Here is a 24,067-nt window from a genome sequence, read left to right as displayed (position 1 = left end):
ACCTGGAATCACATCTGGGCAACCCTTAAATGGCCGTAACCGCCCAATGTGTACTATCATTGTTCTAGTTGGCAGCTGAAGCTTAACTTTAATGGGGGATGTGGTTTCAGGTTTCAACAACTTGGTATGGCCCTTGATACCTTGTGAGGAACTTCTTCTCCATGCTCAATGTCAAACGAGCTGCTCTTAACCTCATAAAGACTTCCCTTAACCGCTGTCTATGTAGCTCCATACTTCTTGAAAACACTATTATGTCATCCAAATAGACCAGACACTGTCGTGGTTTCAAACGCCTCAAGACACTGTCTAGCAACCTCTGAAACATTGCCAGAGCATTTTTCAAACCAAATGGCATTCTAATGTACTGGTAATGGCCTCCAGGAGTAGAGATAGCAGTTTTTGGACGATCCTCTGGAGCCACCTCAAACTGATAACAACCGCTTGTCAAATTCATCGTAGAAAAGTACAGGCACTGTCCTAAGTGATCCAAAGTCTCTGACATGTTTGGAAAGGGATATGCGTCTGTTACTGTCTTATTACTGAAGTATCGGTAGTCACAACAGAACATGTATTTCTTAGTTCCATCCATAGATTTTTTTAGGCACAACGACAATGCCTGCTCCCCAGCAACTATTACTATGCTTTATAATACCGTCCACAAGCTGCAGATCAATCAAATCCTTCACAATCGTCTGCAAATACCTTGCTATTCTGTATGGTTTATGGTAAACAGCTGCTTCATTCCCTGTTGGTCTCATATGTTAAACTAATTGAGTTGCTGGTACGCCGCTTGTGGAAAAAACAAATCCTTAAATTCCCACAATAATTCTTCCATATGCTCTCTTTCTCCTCCTTTCAAATGCTTAATTTTGTCACGCAATGCAGTTCTATTGGCAGTTAGTGGTTGATCACTTCCCTTACCTCTCGAACACCAGTCTTCATCATCTGTCACATCCAAATTTGCTATTAAAGCACCTTTCGTCAAATTCGCATCTACAACACTAAAAATATCCATGTTCACGGGAACTACTTGCCCGTCATTCCCCTTCTGTACGCGTACAACACTATGTTTCACAAAACAACCCAATGGACCCAAAACTTCATTATCCTGCAATGGTTCAATAACACATACTGTACCCACAGGTAAATTTGACTCCACACTTACCCAAAGCAACTTCCTGGTGCCACTAGACACACACTCACGCGAATTAAGCCTTAATGATAATGTATGCGGTTCAGTTGGTTTGTTCATTACATTGAATGCCCCTTGCAACAGCTCTGCATTGACAACAGTTTCCCCAATCTGAAACAACATTCCACCAAGTTCCACAGTTCGCTGTCCAAGGTCAATTTTGGCATGATGTTGAGGCAAGAAATCTACTCCTAAGGTCATGTCGTAGCCCTCGGTTACCCATGGTACTACCTCCATGCGTGCATTAAATAGGACTCTCTCTATTCGAAAGTCAATTGTCACCGACCTCAAAGACGTGACCTCCTTATACCCCACTCCACACAACCTATAACATGGTGGGCCTAGCTTCCTTCATCTCATTATATTCCTAGTAGCCACTGACACTTGCGCCCCTGTGTCCAACAAAATCTTAAACTTTTTAGTTCCTATGGATCCTACCACTGAACATTCCACCTCTGCATACGCATTCGTAGCATTGAAATTAAACGGGAGCTCCATTAGGTAGGTCTTGGGCCCCCTCTGCTGTTTAATGCTTGTCCACCTCTCCTATCTCCACTTCTCCATCCTCCCCACTGCCGATTTCCACTCCTTCCATTATTCCTCAGTAACTGGGTACATTGCCTCTGCACATGTCCTGTACGGCCACACTTAAAACATTTAACACCTGCTGTAAACACTGTTTGCCTCTCGCATACCCCTGTTGCCACATATATTTCCACACTTTGAATTGCCAGCTGAATGGCCAAATACAAATCTTTCAGAGTTCCTTCCCACACATCCAGTGACGTGTGCTGGTAACCCTCTCAAAAATACATCAAGTGCCCTTTTCTAGGCCTCCTGAAACAGAACACTATTCGCTTCATTGCTCTGACCCAACTCATAAGTATACTCATTAATTTCCTTTATCCTGTCTGCAAATTTCTCCATCGTCTCCCCCTGACTCTTTGACATCATACTTAACCTCTCTCTAAAGTACCAAGCACTATTCTGTTTCTTGTACCTTTGTAAAAGCCCTTCCTTTAACTGCTTAAAATGTCCTGCTTTCCATAAGGCCCCAGAACACCTTACATATGTTTTCACTTCACCCATTAATCTAATCTTGGCTATATGTAACAAATACTCATCAGACCAACCATTCATCACCGCTGAAATCTCAAAGTCCTCCACAAACGAACGCACACCCAGAGATGCCTTGCCAGAAAACGAAATAATCACACTCGCGGCAGCTGATCAATCTCCTGCGCCCTAGGCAACAACGACTGATCAGATGAGGCTTCCCACTGACTTCTCGATGTTAATTTATTTCTCACCTGCGTATTGTCTACTGTCAATTGTGCTACTTTTTCCAACAAAATCCGTACCGCTTCTGGTTCCGACACACCTCGTGTTCCTGACTCTGCCATTGTGTTGCTTTCATTCTCAGTTAGGCCCAAAACAAACATTTAAGTACAGGAATAACCCAACTCCCTACACCTCAGTATCATGATACTCGGTAACATCATACTCAAACCAACACAAAAGTAATTAAATGCCACAAAAAGATGATAAATCTTACTGCCCCAAATACACTAACACTTATTCTGACCAAAAAAAAAAAAAAATTATGCCTATGCAAAACATCTAAAATGCACTGCCATGAGCCATACTCAAAAATACAAAAAGGCAAGAAAAGTCCAATACTCAAAAGAAAACTGGTCAAAACTCACCACATCTTGTGAATGTAATGCGGACAGACGACATCCCATTTCTGACACCAAATGTAGTTGGAACTTCTGCCACCAAATGTATCAGGATGACCAAATGTAGCGGGAAGAGGTAGAAGGCACCGTATTAAGATTCATCCGAGCTTTCCAAGTGCTTTATTGTTTCCAACTACAGTGCCCCCATTCCTCTCGATCTGCGTCAATGGGTCCCACAATGCTGAGGATACCACTTTGCTGTCTGCAAAACAGCTTGGCATGGAATGGCTGCCTCAATGACCTGTGCACACACTGCTGTGTGTCAGCCTTGTACGCCAGCGGAGTTGCGGCATCATCAGGATGCTGGCAATTGGCTCAGCGGTCTGCGTCCCTGCAGACTCAGTGCCGCTTGGTGTGAGCCGCAGGGGGCCAACTGCATGCTTCTCGCCAGCATGACTGAGGTTGCGTCGACAACACAACTAAAATGTAGTGACACCACAGAACAACAGTCTTCCTTATGACCCCACCAACTTCCTGGCACTTCAACTATCAACCGTACAGTGTTAGCGACTGCTAGGATTGGCATTACGCTCTGCTTATAGAGGTGAGATAGCAGGGTTTGGAACTTTCAAAAGAAAGGCCTAAATGATGTATGTGTAGCAGTGTAAGTTGTGCAGCTTCTTGCAACTCTAGTTCACTGCAGGAACAAGTGGTTTCAGGTAGCACAAAGGGTCAGTTGCTACATTTGAAACTGCCATTTCTACCTCTTACCAACCATAAAAAATCTGACTTTCTTTTCGCTCACTGTCTAGAGCCTGCCTTAATGCAATAAGTATGTAACCCTGATCTCTTTTAAAACTATTGCTTACAAAGATTACAATTTAAATACAGCAACCAACCACAAGTATGGTGTAAAATATTTAACTAATACCGATATTGGATTTTTATAATCCATCATCAGCTGGTTCTTACAGGCTTTCATGCTGTGATCCCACTGTGTGGTCATTAATTGTGTGGCACTGTGATATAATTCCTGAACAATACATTTATCAAATATTTCTAGAAAGCTGCAATAAAAATATCCAATGAATGCATTTTTCAGAAACATACAGTACGGTACTAAACAATTATGACCATAAAATGAGACATCATCATGACGGTTGTAGCATAATGGATATTTTAAAACAATCTATAATGGTTCAATGTAAATAAACTGTTTGTACCATACTTGTTGATGATTGCTATATTCAAGTTATAATCCTTAGAGCTATCCCACAGCCATGTTTTTCAAAATGAATCTTTTTGATAAGCTATTACAACAGTCTAATTTCTGCTGCTATTTTTATCATGTCCCCTTGAATGCGACTGCATCTATATACATCAAACAATTCACACAGTAACAGTAACACATACCACAATAGAATAGGGAGCTAGAGACTCAGGCTTGGCTGAATACTGCCCAGAGAATTGGTATATGTCACAATAAAAATAAAGTTTGCTCTGTAATGACCCATTAATACTCATCTGTGCGAGTTATGGAGGTAAGAAGTGGTTGAAGCCACAACTGCCTCTTTCAGTTCTGTAAACTTTAGGTGGAGGGATAAACATATTGTCTGGTTCTGTTCAGAAATGTTCTGTACATTTTAGAAATGCTCGCAGTTGTTCTGGTGTTAGAAATGTTATGTTTTAAAATGATGACAAAATGACTGAAAATGTGCAGAACATTTCTGAACAGAATTAGACCATATGTTTATCCCTTCTTGACTGTGCTGTTTTTTGTAACTGAGTAGCAGCCATTGTTGTGCTATTACCTGCCACTGTGGCACTGCTGCCACAGGTATTTGCACATACTGCTATCTGTTCCCATCCATGTAATTATTGCAATACTTCATGTGCTTTTTTGCAGTGTGGGATAATGTGACACATCTTGCTGCGATTTTCTCAAATTATTGTTGCAATCGTAATTTGCAAAACAATTCGGAGCTTTTGGCAGCAGCAATGTGGATTATGAAAAATAAGCAAATTACTTTCAATTTATCTTGATAGACTCAGGATGGATTTTATTGTAGGAGCTAATGCATTATATAGTTTTCTTTAAGTATAAATTATTTTTTGTATGGTACAATTCAAAACAATGTATTGCATGCAGCTCAACATCACACTCCTCATAATAAACATGTTTCACTCCCCATTGATGTCTCTTTAGGTGCAGCACACTGGGCAGCATCTCATAAGTGCTTGTTCCTTCTTAGAAGAAGGAAAGTGTTTAGGAAAGTGTCATCTCACAAGTCCTTTTGGGACTGACATTTGCCAAGATTGGCCCACTTTTCTTTGCTGAAAGGGAAGAACTGGCAACAGTGCTGTAGTTTTCAAGGAAACTGCCAATAAGCTGAATTTGGTTATCAAGTTGGCCAAATTTTCCGCCAAGTTTCTTATACAACAAGTAAGAATTTAGAGCAGCAACATCCATTGAATGGCAGTATTGTTGAATGTAATACTTTTGGAGACTTTTTATTATTGCTGTGTAATTTGCTATGTACTGATCAAATGAGTCAAATCACCGCTTCTGCCACTTTATTTGAGGAAAACTTCTGCCTTCATTTGCACTGTTTTCTTCCTCTCAGTTTATTGAAATTCATCAAGGTAAATACTAAAAAGTGAGCAAACATATTTCTTGTCTTGTCATTGCATCGCCATAAAATCGCTCTGTAAAAAGTCTTCACTTTTACTCTTCTAGAGTTCTCTCTTGCTCAAAGCAGCTGGTATTTCACTCCTATTATTCATAAATGTGCCAACTGTGTTTTTAGGGACAAGAACATAAAATAATTGGGGATATGTATAAAACCTGCTGATAAAAACAGTATATACTTTGTTAAAATATCCTTCAGGCAAAGACAAAACTCTTTAGATGCAAGAGGATATTTGCTCTGTTGTGGCTCAAACGCAGTGTCTTTTTATGTGTATATTATAAAGCACCATAAATAGCCACTCTTTGTTTTGCACAAGCAGGATGATTTAATCCCAAAACGAGCACGTTTCATTGGTACACACTGTTTTTAGTCACCCTTTCCACGATTAAGGTGACTTGCCAGTAGATGATTCTTATTTGGGAGTATATCCTTCTTCAAATTTTTACTGCAGATGGTCAGTCACAGGTTTCAGTTTGTATAATTTAGCAGAAATACTGCGGTCTTTCAAATAAATCTATTATTGTATATAGGCAGTTCACTATAGGTTCTGATGAGTAAGTAAGTTGGAGTGTATCAAAATATGTGTCATATATGGCCATATTTTTTGATTGCATTAACTTAGAAGCTTAAATTATTTACACTTCCAAGGGATCATAGACATAAATTTCAACTTTTACCTCTACCTGTTCCTGAGAGAAAGGGATTCTTAACATACATACAACAAATGGAAAAAAGTGATATAATTACAAATTAGTGATTTTTCAGATTTTTCCTTTACTTGTATTGTGAAGTCTTGCTTTTAGCCCAAATTTTATGATTCTAGGTCAACGAGAAGACCCTATAGGTACTGATGAGAGAATTTGTGAGTATCAAAATATGGGACACAAATAGCTGTATCTTTTGATTCCATTGTATTAGAAGTTTAATGTTTTAAACTGCCAAGATATCGTACATAGCGCGTAAATTTCAGCTTTATATCTATACCCACCCATGAGAAAAAGAGGTCTTAACAAATGGACAGACAGATAAACAGACAAAAAATACCAGAAAAAAATATTTTTAATGTGATGTAATTACAAATTAACATCTTTCAGATTTCTTCCCTTTACTTGTACTGCCAAAAATCGTGATTCTAGGGGGCAAAAATGGCTGTATTTTTTTATTGCATTTACTTGAAGCTTCAATTTATCACACTACCTAGGGACTGTACACCTTAGTATGTGACATAAATTTCAAGTTGATACCTCTTTTTCTCAGGAATGAGCACAGGTACCAACAGTTGGACAGACAGACAGACAACAATAATAACAACAGCAGCATCAACAAAGTGATCCTGTAAGGGTTCCAGTTTTACCAATTGAGTTATGGAACCCTAAAACATACACACTGTAAATCTGCCTATTAAACAATTTGTAAAACCCACATCACCTACTGTTGCCCAAACTGTAAGCAATGAATAACAACATCTATTGAAAATTTTATGTCATCCATGTCTTTATCATTGTAATATGTTGCAATATTAATGCATTATATAAACATAACACTGTAATAATAACATAAAAAAATTTATGCACCTGTACCACAGAGATTACAGTTGTCCTATTCTTGCAATAATTGAATTTTTAGTGATTTTTATTCCACTTTGAGCCAGATTTTGACAGATCAGGCCAAGTTAACAAGAACATCACATCCATGAACTAAATTTGAGTAGAACTGCAGGGTTAAGTGTCGTACTACAATTTTGCTCTGTTACAGAAATGGAAAACATTAAGATCAAAATCTTAAATAATTGTGAATGTCTTTTAGACTTGCTGTAAAATAATGTGACAACATTTATTGTGTATAGTTAAGTATGTCAACACATTTGAATTGTTAGCTTTGGATGTGAAGACTTGTGGGTAGCCATTATCTTAAGAGAGAAATTAATATGTTCATACTTCCCTAAAGATTTGTTTGTGTTTGTGCAGGCCAGACTTTGTGGACAGGATCCCTCTGGCAGAGCCTTGGATGTGGGTCAGAGCAGTCTGTGGTGCATCACTTGACCAGGTCTTCTATTCATGGTAAAATCTGCCTCCAGTGTAAAGTGAAGCAGCGAACTACAGCAAGGGGATCATTCAAACAGACTCGCTTCTTGTGTGCCGAGTGCAATGTGCGATTGTGTAGAGAACCATGTTTTGACGAGTATCACATAGAGGCGGGCATACCCACAGCTCCGTATTCCAGGAATTACAGCTAATGAGATGAGCAGGCATGTAGCAGTGTCTGAAGATTTAACCAAGAAGTCTTTCCAGCATTTGGCACTAAAGTACTTATGAGATTCCTGTTACCTTATTATTTTCAGTCCAGTGAAATGGAAAAGATGGTCATGTTTGACTACACTAGTAAAATTTATGTTTTATTTTAACAGTCTATGACTGGAATTGTTACAGGAGATGACTTTTGTATGCTTGTGGTTGTACATAATGTGATTGAAAAATTATAGTATTTCTTAATTCTAGACAAGTGCTGTTTTTTCTTTTCTGTTGGTTCTTGCTGTTATATAAAAACTGACCATTGCTACTAAGCAAGCATCAAACATCAAAGCAGTATTACAAATAATAATTTTTGGACATCTTGAAGTACATGCATTTGTCATTCAAATCATTTATTCCGCTACATTGTTTTCATTGATGAAATACTCTTATGAAATATTTTTACTTTAGTAAGTTTTCAGTCAGCATTGCGATGACAGATTACAAACAAAGGAACAATGCTGAACAATCTCGTAAAATATGGGGTCAGAACACCACTCGCTTTCAAATGAATAGTATGTAGTGCATGGGCACACTTAAAGATCCAATCTTATACAATATAGTGTCAGAACACCACTCACTTTGAAATGAATTGTATGAAGCGTATGGGCACACTTAAAGATCAGATAACTGCACTAGTTTTTACTCTTATTCCAAACTTATACCTTTAATAAACCCCCCAAACCTGCACCCCCCTGAGACAACTCACCCCTATGAGCATGACAACACCGATTGTTAATGAGCAGTTGCTGGTGTAGAAGAGAAGAGACTGGTAACAAGAATCAAGGAAGGGTTTGGGCAATGGGCGGTGGGTGAGGTGGAGTGCAGATCGATATTGGGGAAAAAGGGTGCGAAAAGTGGTTCTGCTAAGAGCAGGTAAACCAAACAAAGTGAAACCAACCCAGCCAGTCACACTGTGCGTAGCTGTTGGTAACCATCAGATAATAATTAAAAAGGATTGCTTCATGAGCAACAAAAATATGGATAGACTACTTACCAACCTACACTGCAGGCAGCTTGGTCAGCCAAAGTCTGCTACACTCTCCACAAAACATGTTGCAGATCAGACTGACATATGAGGTCCCTGTGGACCTGTAATCATCAAGAAAACTGCTGATTACAGATGTGGTACATCAGTTTCAGACTGTTAAATAGATGCTGCCCAATGCCCCAAATGAACTTTCCACTTACTACAGGAATAAACAATTGAGATCACAGGGTAGTAAGCGTGAACCTACTCTTTTTATCTCAGAAACAGATTACCCCAGAACACTGCACAACTCTGGAATATCTGAGAATGAGTTTGGGTCGACCCCTCAGCAACAAGAAATACAGCTTGAATGTCAAGCAAAGCGAATTGGCTGGAAACAATGTTGTATGAAAGTTGATGGGCACCACACGGGGAACTTCCTCCCGGTTATATAAAACAGTGGACGACCCAGAAGTCTCTTTGACAAACTGGAGTAAGAGTAACATGGTGCAGAAGGCAATCTGCAGAAATGCAGCTCTCAAATACGGTAATGATGTGAAGATGTGGATCACCACAAAAGAGATCTTGTCTAGTCCACTACAGTCTGTGCCCATAAACACACACTGAGCTCATCATCATTAACGCAGTGGTAGTAACAGGGTCACTAATCTCTGGACCAAAATTGTACGAAAGTGCTATGTCATAAATAGTCATGCCTCATAGTACAGTGATTTGTTGTTGTTGTTGTTGGTGGTGGTGGTGGTGGTGGTGGTGGTGGTGGTGTGGTGGTTCTCAGTCTTAAGACTAGTTTGATGTAGCTCTCCACATCAAACTGTTCCTTGCAAATTTGATATCAAATGACAACAAAATGAATAAGAAATACTGCTATTTGCCACACAGAGAAGGTGGTGAGCAATTGACAGGCACATTTAAAGTAGAATAATAAGGATAATAAGGTACAGAGACATGTTTGTAATGGGGGTTACAGAGATGGCAAGGTGTGGGCGGCAGTTCTCTTCTGCAAAAGATGGTTGTGGAGCATCAGGAGAAGGCAATTTATTGATACAAGAATTTCTGTTTTACTGATGGTTTACAATCATTGGACTTTGAAGCTTTTAGTGTTAATATTGGGTGAAGCTAATACACTGTCCCAGCATCCCCAACCCCATGTGCCGACCTCCAGCCCAGCATGAAGATGATAATGCTAAGTGCATGCTCCCACAGTGGCTATTGTTGCATAGAGGGAGTCTCTCATTACCTGGCCCATAGTGTACGGGCCCAATGTATGCTGCACAGTGAATAAGCGGACTGTGTCCTGCGCCAGTGATTCAGGCAAAGGGTCTTCCATTAGTACTTTGATAGAGGCAGGGAAGGCAGCAAAGTGACCGAGCTCCCGGATGCTCAGGTGGCAGACAGAGGTTCGGAGCCCAGTGAGAACAGAGAACGGTCATGTCATCGACACCACGTTGGCCAGCACAGATTACACATAACATTACTGCTCAGCTGTTGGCCAATGATGGCTAGCTGGTCTGGGAGGGGTTTAAATGCAGCTGCTCACAGCGGAAATGTTCTGAAACAGAGGCAATGACTAGAGTGGCTGTCATCACACAGAAGTTAGTCAATCTATATCAAGCTAGAGCGGCTTCCCAATGGCTGACCCCAGGGCAATGACATGTAAAAAACTGACACTACGGAAATGGGAACTTTTGCTGGGGTGCTGAGCACGTAGCTCAGGAAAAATCGGCAGTCAATGGCTGCTTCCTGGTGTACTGTTCTACAATTGACTTCTTGGTGTACTGTTCTACAATTGATGTCCCGCTGCTTCACTCGCAGAGACACTTAGTCTTTCACACTATTTGCACTTTTCGGACCTCATGTGCACTTGGCTCACACGTGAAGCTTTTAGTCACAATTGATTCTGACCTTTTTCAGTAACTTTCTCTTTGGTGCTGTTACTACTGGTTTGAATCTGTAGGTTGAAATCAGGAAGGGATGGTTTTGAAATGGCAGTAACCAACAAACAGACAGCTGAAGTTGATGTTCCTATTAGTTATGAGCTGGTGCTGATGTTCGGAATGATACTTTTTTTTACTTGGTTGAAAAGGTGCTCCATTGATATATGGCCATTTTGCACAGCTATCATCTGATCTATGAAGGTGAGTAGGGTGAGTTCTAAAACATTATTCGAGGAAATCAGGTTTCTAGTGAGTAGGATCCCGATGTACGTGTAGTAGATAAGTTGTGGGTGATATTTAGGGAGGTGGTCTAGTGATAGTGGTGAGTAACTGAAAAGGTGGTCTGAAAAAATTGCCCTGGGTGCCATTGATCATTAGCTTGGCCCCGTACCTCTATTCTCTGTGCACCACTCCAACATCCTTTCTCATAACAAGTGAAAACAATAATCATTGCTATTGACCCAGAGAAAACCAATGCAGACCTACTCTTTGGAAAAATTCTGTTTTTTCAATCAGTTATTCTTTGAATTCTATTTTGTCTGTGGGTATCTCTTTAGAGCATTCTGTTGCAGGTTTTTGGAGTGGAACAAGGTGAACTCATATGACCTGAATACAGTGTCCACCTGTTGTGTAGGGCAGATGGTGACTGGCTCAGTTTGTTAGTGCAATAATTCCTGTGTGGAAAGCATGCATGGGATTGACTGGCCAATCATCTTTCAAAAATTGATGATTCAGAAAAAAATCTTTACACTTAAAGCTAAATACCTACAACTAACTTGCACGCCTATATACACTTGCACCCAATGGCAACCTGACTGATGTTACAGCCTGCTGAGAGTAAACAATCACTTCCACATCAAATAAGCATGCACTTTTCACAAAATAATTAACATATCATGCTTGGTAACATCAATGTTTCACTGTCAGTATAAGTGTTAAGGTAAGTTCTACTATCATTAACAATATTGCAAATAAAAATTTCATCCCAATATATTACTTCAACTAAATACCTAAAAAAATGTTTCTGTTATGCTCACTCAAGAAACTCTTTCATAACAGCACCCTCTATAATTCAGTACTTCCCAAAACATAACTAAAATTAGTAAGTAAACACATAAAATTCACGTACGTGTTGTGTTCTCAGTTATCTTTAAATCCTCAGTTCATCATTCCCTCTTGTGACCTAAGTGCGTAGTGATGTGGCAAAATAACTGCCAGGGCATTCTGCTTTTCTTTCCTAATTTTATGTTACTTTGCCCCCCCCCCCTTTTTTTTGCCTCTGGGGTTCCTTTAAAAGGGTGGGCATGACTTAACATGAACTATTGTGGTGCAAGTTGAAAGCTGTAGTTTAACATTAACAGGTGACATCATTTCTGTCACTTGATAGGGTCTTTGGTAATTTTTTTAGACTTTCCCTGTGGGACATAGGAGTTGGTAAACATCACCCATTGTACAACATGATACTTTCATAATACTGCTCTTTGATGAAGTCCACCTTGCTGTCTTCCTGTGTTTTTGTGTCCATCTTTTGAACCTGGTGCTAAATATTTTTTAACCTTTTTGAGAAATCTTTTATTGATGATTTAGAAAATGTGTAAAATAAGGGAAATGTGTACAGTTCTGTTTTTACTGAACATATGCTTATTCTCCAACACACATCATAAGAGACTAGAAGAATTAGAACTTTTGCATAAAGAAAGTAAAGTTTATAGGCTGGACTTGCTAGAAGAATTACATATTTTTAAACAAATTTGCTCACGAAGATGGATCCATTTTAAATGAACAGGTGTAACTCAAAAATAGAAATTTTCTTGATAGCATCACACCCCTACTTTTGTAATGTAACAAAGTAGTGCCTTGATCTTCCATGCGACTATTGCACATGTCATTTTCCTCATCTGCTGTTTCTTCTTTGATGTTATGTAAATATATATCTGGAGGTTTTGATGTTCACAATTTTGCAGGTGTGTCACATTTGTGAGCTATACACATTTTAGCATATCCCCTCCCCCCACCCCTCTCCATCCTCCTTTCCTTCCCTTTCTGTATCCCCAATTCCTTTTCTCCCTTAGTCTTTATGCTATTGTTTTCTGCTTGCGTTATCTCACAGTGTATGTAATTTTTGTTTTTACCACAATGACATTTTCTAGATGGTATAACTTAATACTTGTTGCTATTCTGTTAATCTGAAATATTCATGCAGCTAGAAATGATCTTGTTCTTAATGTAATGATTTTCATTTTAATGTTTTAAACAAGTTTAGTGTAATAATGTTCATTCATTATCGCGCACTCTCCTCACATACTACTAGTGCCCTCCTTGCTGGAAGCTTTCCTTAGCCCAAGAACTGTGTACACGACATTAGTGCACTTGCTGTTTGTTGATGAGGTAATGCTAAATGACAGCCACTGTGATGTCCATGTTTCAATTATTATGGAGGTGAAACTTTACATCTGACTGACATCTTTCAGCTCTATGTTAATGTAACTCTGCCACAACATGTAACCCAGTTAGTGTGAATAATTTGTAACGAGATATTATTGCACGCACGCACGCACGCACGCACACACACACACACACACACACACACACACACACACACACACACATGAAGCCCTATTCCCACACACTTGAGCAACATCCCTGAACAGGTCACAAGAATGATTTGTAAGCAATTACCTTTGGCGACTGACTGCGTTTTTCCAGTATTCTGCCAAACAACCGCAGTCTACCACCTGCTTCACCCACAACTAAACCTATGTTACCATTCCATTTCATATCACTCCAAAATGCTACACCTAGGTATTCATAGCAGTTGGCCAATTCCAGCTATGTGTTAATGATATTACTACAAAAACAATCAATTATTGATAAAATTATTTAATTCAAAGATTCCAAGACTTACCAAGCGGGAAAGCGCCGGCAGACAGGCACATGAACAAAACACACAAACACACACACAGAATTACTAGCTTTTGCAACCGATGGTTGCTTCTTCAGGAAGGAGAGGGAAAGACGAAAGGATGTGGGTTTTAAGGGAGAGGGTAAGGAGTCATTCCAATCCCGGGAGCGGAAAGACTTCCCTTAGGGGAAAAAAAGGACAGGTGTACACTCGCACACACACACACACATATCCATCCGCACATACACAGACACAAGCAGACACTTGTGTCTGTGTATGTGCGGATGGATATGTGTGTGTGTGCGAGTGTACACCTGTCCTTTTTTTCCCCTAAGGGAAGTCTTTCCGCTCCCGGGATTGGAATGACTCCTTACCCTCTCCCTTAAAACCCACATCCTTTCGTCTTTCCCTCTCCTTCCTGAAGAAGCAACCATCGGTTGCGAAAGCTAGTAATTCTGTGTGTGTGTTTGTGTGTTTTGTTCATGTGCCTGTCTGCCAGCACTTTCCCGCTTGGTAAGTCTTGGAATCTTTGTTTTTAATATATTTTTCCCATGTGGAAGTTTCTTTCTATTTTATTTAAATTATTTAATTCAATAGATAAAATATCTACTCACCAAGTGGCAGCAGAACACACACATAAAAGACTGTTGTGACTGGCAAGCTTTCAGAGCCAGTGGCTCCTTCTTCAGGCAGAAGAGTTGAAGGGGATGGAAAAAGGATGAAGGACAAGGACTGGAGAGGTCCAGGAAAAGTGATAGATTTTGGGAAGGTCACGCAGAACTGCGGCTTGGGGAAGACTTACCGTATGGGATGAGAAGGAAATACTGGTTGTTGGAGACTGCAACAGACAAGATTTAAAAACCTGAACGCTTAAAGATGGAAGACAGTGTAATATGCAATACAGAGATTACAACTGAAATATTGTGTACAAGTCAATAATTGCATTGTACATAACAGGAGGGGGCGGTGAAAAATAGATGGGAAAGACAATGAAAGATGTAGAAAACAAAAATGGAGTGAAGCAAAAAGCATTTACAATGAAGAAAATCTGAGAGAGAAGAAACTAACATAAATTAAGGCAAGGTGGGTGACAAGAACCAAGGACATGCCGTAGAGCTAGTTCCTACCTGTAGAGTTCTGAGCAACTGGTGTCTGAGTGAAGAATCCACATGGCGCGTGTGGTGAAATAGGTGCCGAGGTTACGAATGTCATGTTGTAGAGCATGCTCTGCAATGGGATATTGTAAGTTGCCAGTATATACCCTCTACCTATGCCCCTATGCCCATTCATCCTAACTGATAATTTGATGGTGGTCATGCTGATATAGAAGGCTGAACAATGTTTACATAATAGTTGGTATATGACATGTCGTTTCCCAGGTGGCTCTACCTTTGATAGTATATGTTTTGCCAGTAACAGGGCTGTTATAGGTGGTGGTAGGAGGGTGCACAGGGCAAGTCTTGCAGTGGGGCCAGCCACAGGGGTAGGACCATAGGGTGAGGAGATGGGTACAGAAGGAGCATAGGGTTTGGCAAGAATATTGCGGAGATTGGGAGTGCGACGGAAAGCTATTCTAGGTGTAGTGGGCAAAATTTCAGACAGAATGGATCTCATTTCAGGGCATGATTTTAGAAAGTCATGGCCCTGTCAAAGTAGCTGATTAAAACATTACAGGCATCCTCCCTACTCACCTTAATCAACTTAATACTTACCAACCACTACTTTACCTTCGAGGGGCAGACATACAAACAGAACAGGGGTGTGGCAATGCAAACCAGGATGGCTCCTTCCTATGCCAACCTTTTCATGGGTCGCTTGGAAGGGGCTTTCCTGGGATCTATAAGTCTTCATCCCCTGGTTTGATTTAGATACATTGATTACATCTTTACCATATGGACTCATGGTGAGGCTGACCTGTTAAATTTCCTGGAATCTCTGAAGACCTTCTCCCAATTAAATTTCACATTGTCCTATTCCAATCCCATGCCACTGTCCTTGGTGTTGATTTCATCCTCACTGAAGGGCAGCTACACTCTTCCGTCCACATTAAACTTACCAACAAACAACAGTACTTACATTTTGACAGTTGCCATCCTTTCCATGTCATACATTTCCTTCCTTGGCATCTGAGGCAAATGTACTTGTTCAGATGCAGACACTTTACAGCACTACACCACCATTCTGACCTCAGACCTCACTGCACATGATTACCCCACCAGCCTAGTTAAAAAGCTGATTTCCCAGGCCATCACATCCCATCCTGGTACTGCTGATCCCTCTACAAAACAGCTTTGAAGCACACCATTGGTGTGGTCTGGAATGTGTTAATCAGCTACTTTGACAGGGTCACGACTTTCTAAAATCATGCCCTGAAATGACATCCATTCTGTATGAAATTTTTCCCACCACACCTAGAATAGCTTTCTGTCACCCTCCCAATTTCCGCAATATTCTTGCCAAACCCTATGCTCTTTCTGCACCCATCCCCTACCCTATGGCTCCTACCTCTGTGGCCTTCCCCACTGCAAGACTTGCCCTATGTACCACTTATAACAGCCCTGTAATTGGCAAAACATATACTATCAAAGGGAGAGCCACTTGTGAAAAGACATGTCATATCCCAGCTATTATGTAAACACTGTTCAGCCTCCTACATTGACATGACTACAACCAAATTTTCATTTAGGATAAATGGCCATAGGCAAAGGGTGTATACTGGCAACTCGCAATATCCTGTTGCAGAGCATGACATTCATGACTTCGGCACCTGTTTCACTACACATGCCATTTGGATTTTTCCCCCAAGACTCCAGCTGCTCACAACTTCACAGGTGGGAACTAGCTCTACATGTCCTTGGTTCTCGCCACTCACCTGGCCTTAATGTAGGTTAATTTCTTTCATCTCATCTTTTCTTCTCTGTAACTACTCTTTGCTTCACTCTGTTTTAGTTTTCTACATCTTTCATTGTCTTTCCCATCTATTTTTCACTGCCCCCTCCCACCTCTGTTACGTACAACGCTCTCAGCTTCTCATGCTAACTCGTACATGATGTTCCAATAGTAGTCTCTGTCTTGTATATTACCCAGTCTTCCACCTTTAAGCTCTCAGGCTTTTAAATCTAGTCTGATGCAGCCCCAACAATCAGTCTCTCCCTCTCATTCCATACAGTAAGTCTCCCCTAACCCATGGTTCTGGGTGACTTTCCCAAAATCTACCCCTTTTCCAAGACCTCTCCAGCCCTTTTCTGTCACCCTTCTTCCTTCCCCTTCAACGCTTCTGCCTGTAGGAGGAGGCACTAACTCTGAAATCTTGCCAATCACAACAGTCTTTTATGTAAGTGTTCTGTTGCCACTGTGTGAGTAGATTTTTTATCTATCCAATTAAATAATTTTATCAATTATTGATATTACTATATTATGAAAAGGAAAGTTGCTCCTCACCATATGGCGGAGGTGCTGAGTTGCAGATAGGCACAACAAAAACATGGTCTTGTTGGCCGAAAGCTTATATTGGGACAGTCTTTTTATTGTGCCATCTGTGACTCAGCATCTCCGCTATATGTTGAGTAGTGACTTTCCTTTTCATTTTATAGTTAGATTCCATCCTGGATTTTCCATTTTTTAATTCACTGGTATTATTGTCGTAAGGTACTGTTTTTTTGTTTCATGAAGTGCATAATTCTACATTTTTGAAAATTTAAAGGAAGTTCCCAATCTTTGCACTGCTTTGAAATCTTACGAAGATCTGACTGAATATGTGTGCAAGATCCTGGATGGAATAATGACAATACTGTGGAAAGGATAGATGGCTACTCAATATATAGGGAGATGATGTGTTGCTGGAGATGTTGAGCTGCAGACAGGCACTACAAAAAGTCTACTAAACAAGTAAGCTTTCAGCCAGATGGTCTTATTTGGAAATAGGCAACATAACATACATATTCACACAAATGCAGCTCTCACACACACGACCACTGTCTCTGGCCACCGGGGTGAGACCTAGCAGCCAGAGACAGTGGTAATTTGTGTGTAAGCTGCATTTGTGTGAATGTGTATGTGTATGTTGTCTATTCTGGAAGAAGGCCTTCTGGCTGAAAGCTTACATGTTTAGTAGTCTCTTTGTTTTGCCTGTGTGCAGTTCAACATCTCCACTGTATGATGAGTAGTAATTTTGTCATTTTCATAATATTGTGAACATTTATGCACTTCTTTCAAATAGCACTTCTCTGTAGATAACTGTGTCATCAGTAAAAAGTCTGATGTTACTGTTAATATTGTCTGCAAGGTCATTAATACACAACATGGACAGCAAAGGTCCCATCACACTTCCCTGGGGTGCACTCAAAGTTACTTCTACATCTGACTGTCTCTCTCCATCCTACAAAACATACTGCATCCTACTGCAGATTCTACTGCTTCATAAGTCTTTAGGTATTCTGTAGGAATGCTATGTGGGATTTCTGGCTGTAAACCCCTCAAAATGCGTCAAGTTCTCTCTGTTCGGGTTCCTGTGCAATACGGCCTTATTCATATTTTACGAATGCAATTTACAAGAGTCTCTACTGACTCTGTGTTTCTGGAATATCCTGTTAAATGGCTCTTATTATTATCTCAATGTATTCCAACCTCATGTGCAATTGGAATAGGAGCCAGCATTAAGTAACTGGTATCCGTAGATTTCTAGTTTCAACAATGTAATTCCTTCATTCATCAAATGAAGTCATCAAATCTATTTTTCCATTAATTTCTTCTGGCACATCACATACACTCTTAGCATCTTCTGTCAACTTTGTTTGACTGTGCTCAGTGATTGTGTTCAGGAAAATGGAGTGACCAATGAAGCAGTGTTATTGTCAAGGATAGGTGCACTAGGAAATGATTGTTCCATCCTATCCTTCCTTAGTTGTCCTAATTGTGGCTGCAACTGAGCTTCTTGATCAGTCAGATGCTGAATCACATCCTGAGCCAAAACTTGTTAGCTATGTTACCTACTTACTACCAACAGAAGAATACAGTCCACCCAAAATAAAAATAAAAGGAAGAACAAAGGGGAGAAAACCAACTCTAAATGGCCCCAAAAAACTTGAAAATTGGCACTTATTCATAATGTTGCGTAGGATGTCCCTACATTAGAATTATGGAATTAGCTGTTATCTTCTAGTTCCCACCCATCATCATCTTCAGCAGTTCTTCTGACATCAATTATAATGAGGTTTGAGGAGGAGAGACACTGCTGATGACAATTTTAATATGGTACCAGAAACGGCAGGGTGTGGGCAGCAGTTCTCTGCTGAAAGTGGATGCAGGAGCAAAAGGAAAAGACAGTTCATAGATACAAGTACTTCCTTTAATTCTGTTCGTTTACAATCATTGGACTTTGAAGCTGCTGGCATCAATGGTGAGCGAGGGTAATACGCCATCTCGGCATTTCCCAGTGAGCCAACTTTTGGCCCTACATTAAGATGATAGTGCTGAGTGTGGGCTACCGTAGTGGTTAGTGCGGCTGCATAGAGGGAGTCTCTCATTACCTGGCCCATAAAAAGCTGAACCAATGTGCCTGCTCCATTATGAATATGGCAGTCTGTAACCTGCCCCAGTGGCTCAGGGCGAAAGAGTCATACATTGGCACCTTGTTAGAGGAACATGTGGCTGGCTCCCAACGTCAAAGTTCCGTGAAGGCAGCAGAGTGCTGGGATGCACAGTGACAGGCAGAGGTTTTGAAACTGGTGATGGCAGAGATGGCCACATTATCAATGCAGTATTGGCCAAGACAGACTGCATGTTACCTTGCTGCCCAGCTGTTCGACAATAATGGCTGGTCCAAGAGGAGTTCAAATGCAACTACTTGGCACAGATTTCACAGAAAGGTGGCATTTCTTTGTCGCCCATAAATGTTATGGAATATAGGCAATGACTGGAGTGGCTGTCATCATGCAGAAATCATGATATGGGAGTTCCTTCAGACTTAACAAAACACACAGACATTCATACATGTTTGACCCTACTTACTGCAGTCACACTATGATCTCGCTCGACAGTATTTACCCAACCCACTCCCCCCCCCCCTCCATTACCAAACCGACTATTCCTTGATATATCAGAATATGTGCTATCAACCAGTCCATTTTTTCCCCTCCAAGTTGAACCATAACTTTCTTTTATTCCCAATTCATATCAGGGTCTTCTTCAGTAGTTATTCAATCTATCCATCAAATCCAGTATTTTTTTCTGTGGCACTACATTTCAGATCCTTCTAGCTCTTCTTGCCTGTACTGCTTACCACCCATGTTTCATTGTCAAATAATGTTACTCTCTAGATCAAGGGGGGGGGGGGGGGGAGACAAGAATTTGGCATGCGAGCCATGCACTGGCATGAGTGCTGTAGTGCTCTGCCTAGCTGGAAAACTTGTCTCATCACCATGGCACCCTGTCTGAAGGGGAGTAGGGGAAAACTGGAAATGCACCTCTTTTAAATGTCAATGCAGTCTCACTCTCATTACAGGAACAAAGCTTTCTGGAGAGACTGTTTCCACCAACTGTGCTGGTCAGAGGAGCTGATGCTGAAAAGATACTGTCTGTCTCTCATTTTTAATGAGAAAGGGACAGTATCCAACGAAAGCAGCCCGTAACCTCTCGAACATCATTTCTTCTTTTAACCATAAAGAAAACCACACATCAGCACTGCTAACCAGTGCCTCAGTTATCACCCAATGTCACTGAGGCCTTAAAAATTAAAGTGGAGCCTTTGGCCAGTGGTTACTGACCAAGAAGGTCACGGCTAAAGCAGGCCCAGACATGGTAACTGGATGTCTCTATAGGCTCAGCAGCTGTTGTGGCTGAGCACTTGAAGGATAATTTGGAAAATATTTCGAGTAGATTTCCCCACCATGTTATAGTTCTGGGTTGAGATTTTAATTTGCCGGATACAGACTGGGAGACTCAAACGTTCATAGCGGGTGGCAGAGACAAAGAATCCAGTGAAATTTTTTTAAGTGCTTTATCTGAAAACTACCTTGAGCAATTAAACAGAGAACCGACTCGTGGCAACAACATATTAAACCTTCTGGTGACAAACAGACCCAAACTATTTGAAACAGTTAACACAGAACAGGGAATCGGCGATCACAAAGCGATTACTGCATCGATGATTTCAGCCATAAATAGAAATATTAAAAAAGGTAGGAAGATTTTTCTGTTTAGCAAAAGTGACAAAAAGCAGATTTCAGAGTACCCGATGGCTCAACACAAAAGTTTTGTCTCAAGTACAGATAGTGTCGAGGGTCAGTGGATAAAGTTCAAAACCATCGTACAATATATGTTAGATGAGTATATGCCAAGCAAGATCATAAGAGATGGAAAAGAGCCACTGTGGTACAACAACCGAGTTAGAAAACTGCTGCGGAAGCAAAGGGAACTTGACAGCAAACATAAACATAGCCAAAGCCTTGCAGACAAACAAAAATTACCTGAAGTGAAATGTTGTGCGAGGAGGGCTATGCAAGAGGTGTTCAATGAATTGGAAAGTAAAGTTCTATGTACTGACTTGGCAGAAAATCCTAAGAAATTTTGGTCTTATGTCAAAGTGGTACGTGGATCAAAACAAAATGTCCAGACACTCTGTGACCAAAATGGCACTGAAACAGAGGATGACAGACTAAATGCCGAAATACTAAATGTCTTTTCCAAAGCTGTTTCACAGAGGAAGACTGCACTGTAGTTCCTTCCCTAGATTGTCGCACAGATGACAAAATGGTAGATATTGAAATAGACGACAGAGGGATAGAGAAACAATTAAAATTGCTCAAAAGAGGAAAGGCCGCTGGACCTGATGGGATACCAGTTCGATTTTACACAGAGTACGCGAGGGAACTTGCCCCCTTCTTGCAGCGGTGTACCGAAGGTCTCTAGAAGAGCGTAGCGTTCCAAAGGATTGGAAAAGGGCACAGGTCATCCCCATTTTCAAGAAGGGGCGTCAAACAGATGCGCAGTACTATAGACCTATATCTCTAACGTCTTTCAGTTGTAGAATTTTTGAACACGTATTATGTTCAAGTATAATCACTTTTCTGGAGACTATAAATCTACTCTGTAAGAATCAGCATGGGTTTCTAGAAAGACAATCATGTGATACCCAGCTCGTACTATTCGTCCATGAGACTCAGAGGGCCATAGACACGGGTTCACAGGTAGATGCCATGTTTCTTGACTTCCGCAAGGTGTTCGATACAGTTCCCCACAGTCGTTTAATGAACAAAGTAAGAGCATATGGACTATCAGACCAATTGTGTGATTGGATTGAAGAGTACCTAGATAACAGAACGGAGCATGTCATTCTCAATGGAGAGAAGTCTTCTGAAGTAAGAGTTATTTCGGGTGTGCCGCCGCAGGGGAGTGTCTTGGCATCGTTGCTATTCACAATATACATAAATGACCTTGTGGATGACATCGGAAGTTCACTGAGGCTTTTTGCGGATGATGCTGTGGTATATCGAGAGGTTGTAACAATGAAAAATTGTACGAAAATGCAGGAGGATCTGCAGCGAATTGACACGTGGTGCAGATAATGGCTATTGAATCTCACTGTAGACAAGTGTAATGTGCTGCGAATTCATAGAAGAAAGATCCCTTATCATTTAGCTACAATATAGCAGGTCAGCAACTGGAAGCAGTTAATTCCATAAATTATCTGGGAGTACGCATTAGCAGTGATTTAAAATGGAATGATCATATATAGTTGATCACCGGTAAAGCAGATGCCAGACTGAGATCCATTGGAAGAATCCTAAGGAAATGCAATCCGGAAACAAGCGAAGTAGGTTACAGTATGCTTGGTCGCCCAGTGCTTGAATACTGCTCAGCAGTGTGGGATCCGTACCAGATAGGATTGATAGAAGAGATAGAGAAGATCCAACGGAGAGCAGCGCACTTCGTTACAGGATCATTTAGTAATCGCAGAAGCTTTACGGAGATGATAGATAAACTACAGTGAAAGACTCTGCAGGAGAGATGCTCAGTAGCTTGGTACGGGCTTTTGTTGAAGTTTCGAGAACATACCTTCACCGAGGATTCAAGCAGTGTATCGCTCCCTCCTACGTATATCTCGCGAAGAGACCATGAGGATAAAATCAGAGAGATTAGAGCCCACACAGGCATACCAACAACCCTTCTTTCCATGAACAATACAAGGCTGGAATAGAAGGGAGAACCGATAGCGGTACTCAAGGTACCCCTGCCACACACTGTCAGGTGGCTTGCAGAGTATGGATGTAGATGTAGATGGTGCAATGGTAAGATACTGGGATTTTACTCAGGAGGACAGTGGCTCAAAAACCCAGCTGGCCAACCAGAGTAACGCCATCCGTGATTTCCCTTACTCGCCTAGGGCAAATGTCAGGGTTCTTCCTACGAGATTTACTTCCCTGATCTGACCACATCCAGCATTTCAAATGACTTCATTTTCACTGGGACATTAAATCTTAATCTTTATAATTCCTTCATTTGCTAGGGCTTCACCTCCCACTTTGAGATGAAATATATTGTACACAATAAAACTGCATTCACCCTTTCATAAGTCATAACATATCAACCTCACTTGTCTCATATGAAAACTGTGTGCTATCCTAAGAAGGAAGCTTCGTGTTTAATTTGCTGTTGATGACAAGGTCACTACTGGGAGAGGAAGTGTCATCCATGATAGTAACTTTGAGTGTACCCCATTATTTTTCAGCTATGCAATTGATGACATATCACTAGCAGTGGTCACAACTAAAACATGTATAGGAGTTTGCGTCCACAGTGATTTTTAAATTGAATGATTGCTTAAAAGTAGTTGTGTGAAAGGTAGATGTCAGACTAAGATTCACTGAAAGAATCCTAAGGAAACAAAACCTTACTTTGATTTATTCTTAAGTATTTCCCATTAGTCAGGGGGCGTTATTGTACAGGATTAACAGAGATAAGGAAGACCCAAAGAATCACATGTCCTCAAAGGAATGTTTCAGAAGTCTGAGATCATCCAGGACATGCAAATCCAATTTTTGTGCTAGATTGTACAAAAGAAATGTTCATCACAGAGAGGTTTCTTTGTTAGAATGCTGAGATCACCTGTTCCAAGAAGAGTCAAGCAACATATTACTTCCTCTTACTTGTACCTCTCACAATGCCCATGGACAGTAAAATCAAAGAGATACAAGCAGTCATTCTTCCATTCACCATTCACAAATAGAACGAAAAAGAGTGAACTGATACTGATAACCAATATAACCCTGTGCCGTTAATCGTAGGGCAACTGCCGTTTACAGAATTAGATATAGAAGCTAGACTAGACATGGTTGGGGAAGACTGATTGATTGATTTGTTCATTCATTCACTCATCCATCCATTCACAT

At 40.7% G+C, this 24,067-nt stretch overlaps 1 protein-coding gene across 2 annotated transcripts in view; it reads left to right on the top strand.

Annotated features, from left to right (window-relative positions):
* Nucleotides 1-8,063, top strand: part of LOC126335307 (broad-complex core protein isoforms 1/2/3/4/5-like) — a 71,543-nt gene extending 63,480 nt beyond the window's left edge. For both annotated transcript variants that reach the window (XM_049998440.1, XM_049998441.1), the window contains exon 6: nucleotides 7,529-8,063. In XM_049998440.1, coding sequence (XP_049854397.1) covers nucleotides 7,529-7,797 — 269 coding nt within the window. In that variant the 3' untranslated portion in view covers nucleotides 7,798-8,063. The remainder of the gene's footprint in view (nucleotides 1-7,528) is intronic.
* The last annotated feature ends 16,004 nt before the right edge of the window (nucleotides 8,064-24,067 follow it).

This window comes from Schistocerca gregaria, chromosome 2 (assembly GCF_023897955.1).
Source record: "Schistocerca gregaria isolate iqSchGreg1 chromosome 2, iqSchGreg1.2, whole genome shotgun sequence".
Lineage (NCBI taxonomy): Eukaryota > Metazoa > Arthropoda > Insecta > Orthoptera > Acrididae > Schistocerca > Schistocerca gregaria.
This window is presented reverse-complemented; position numbering and strand designations above follow the sequence as displayed.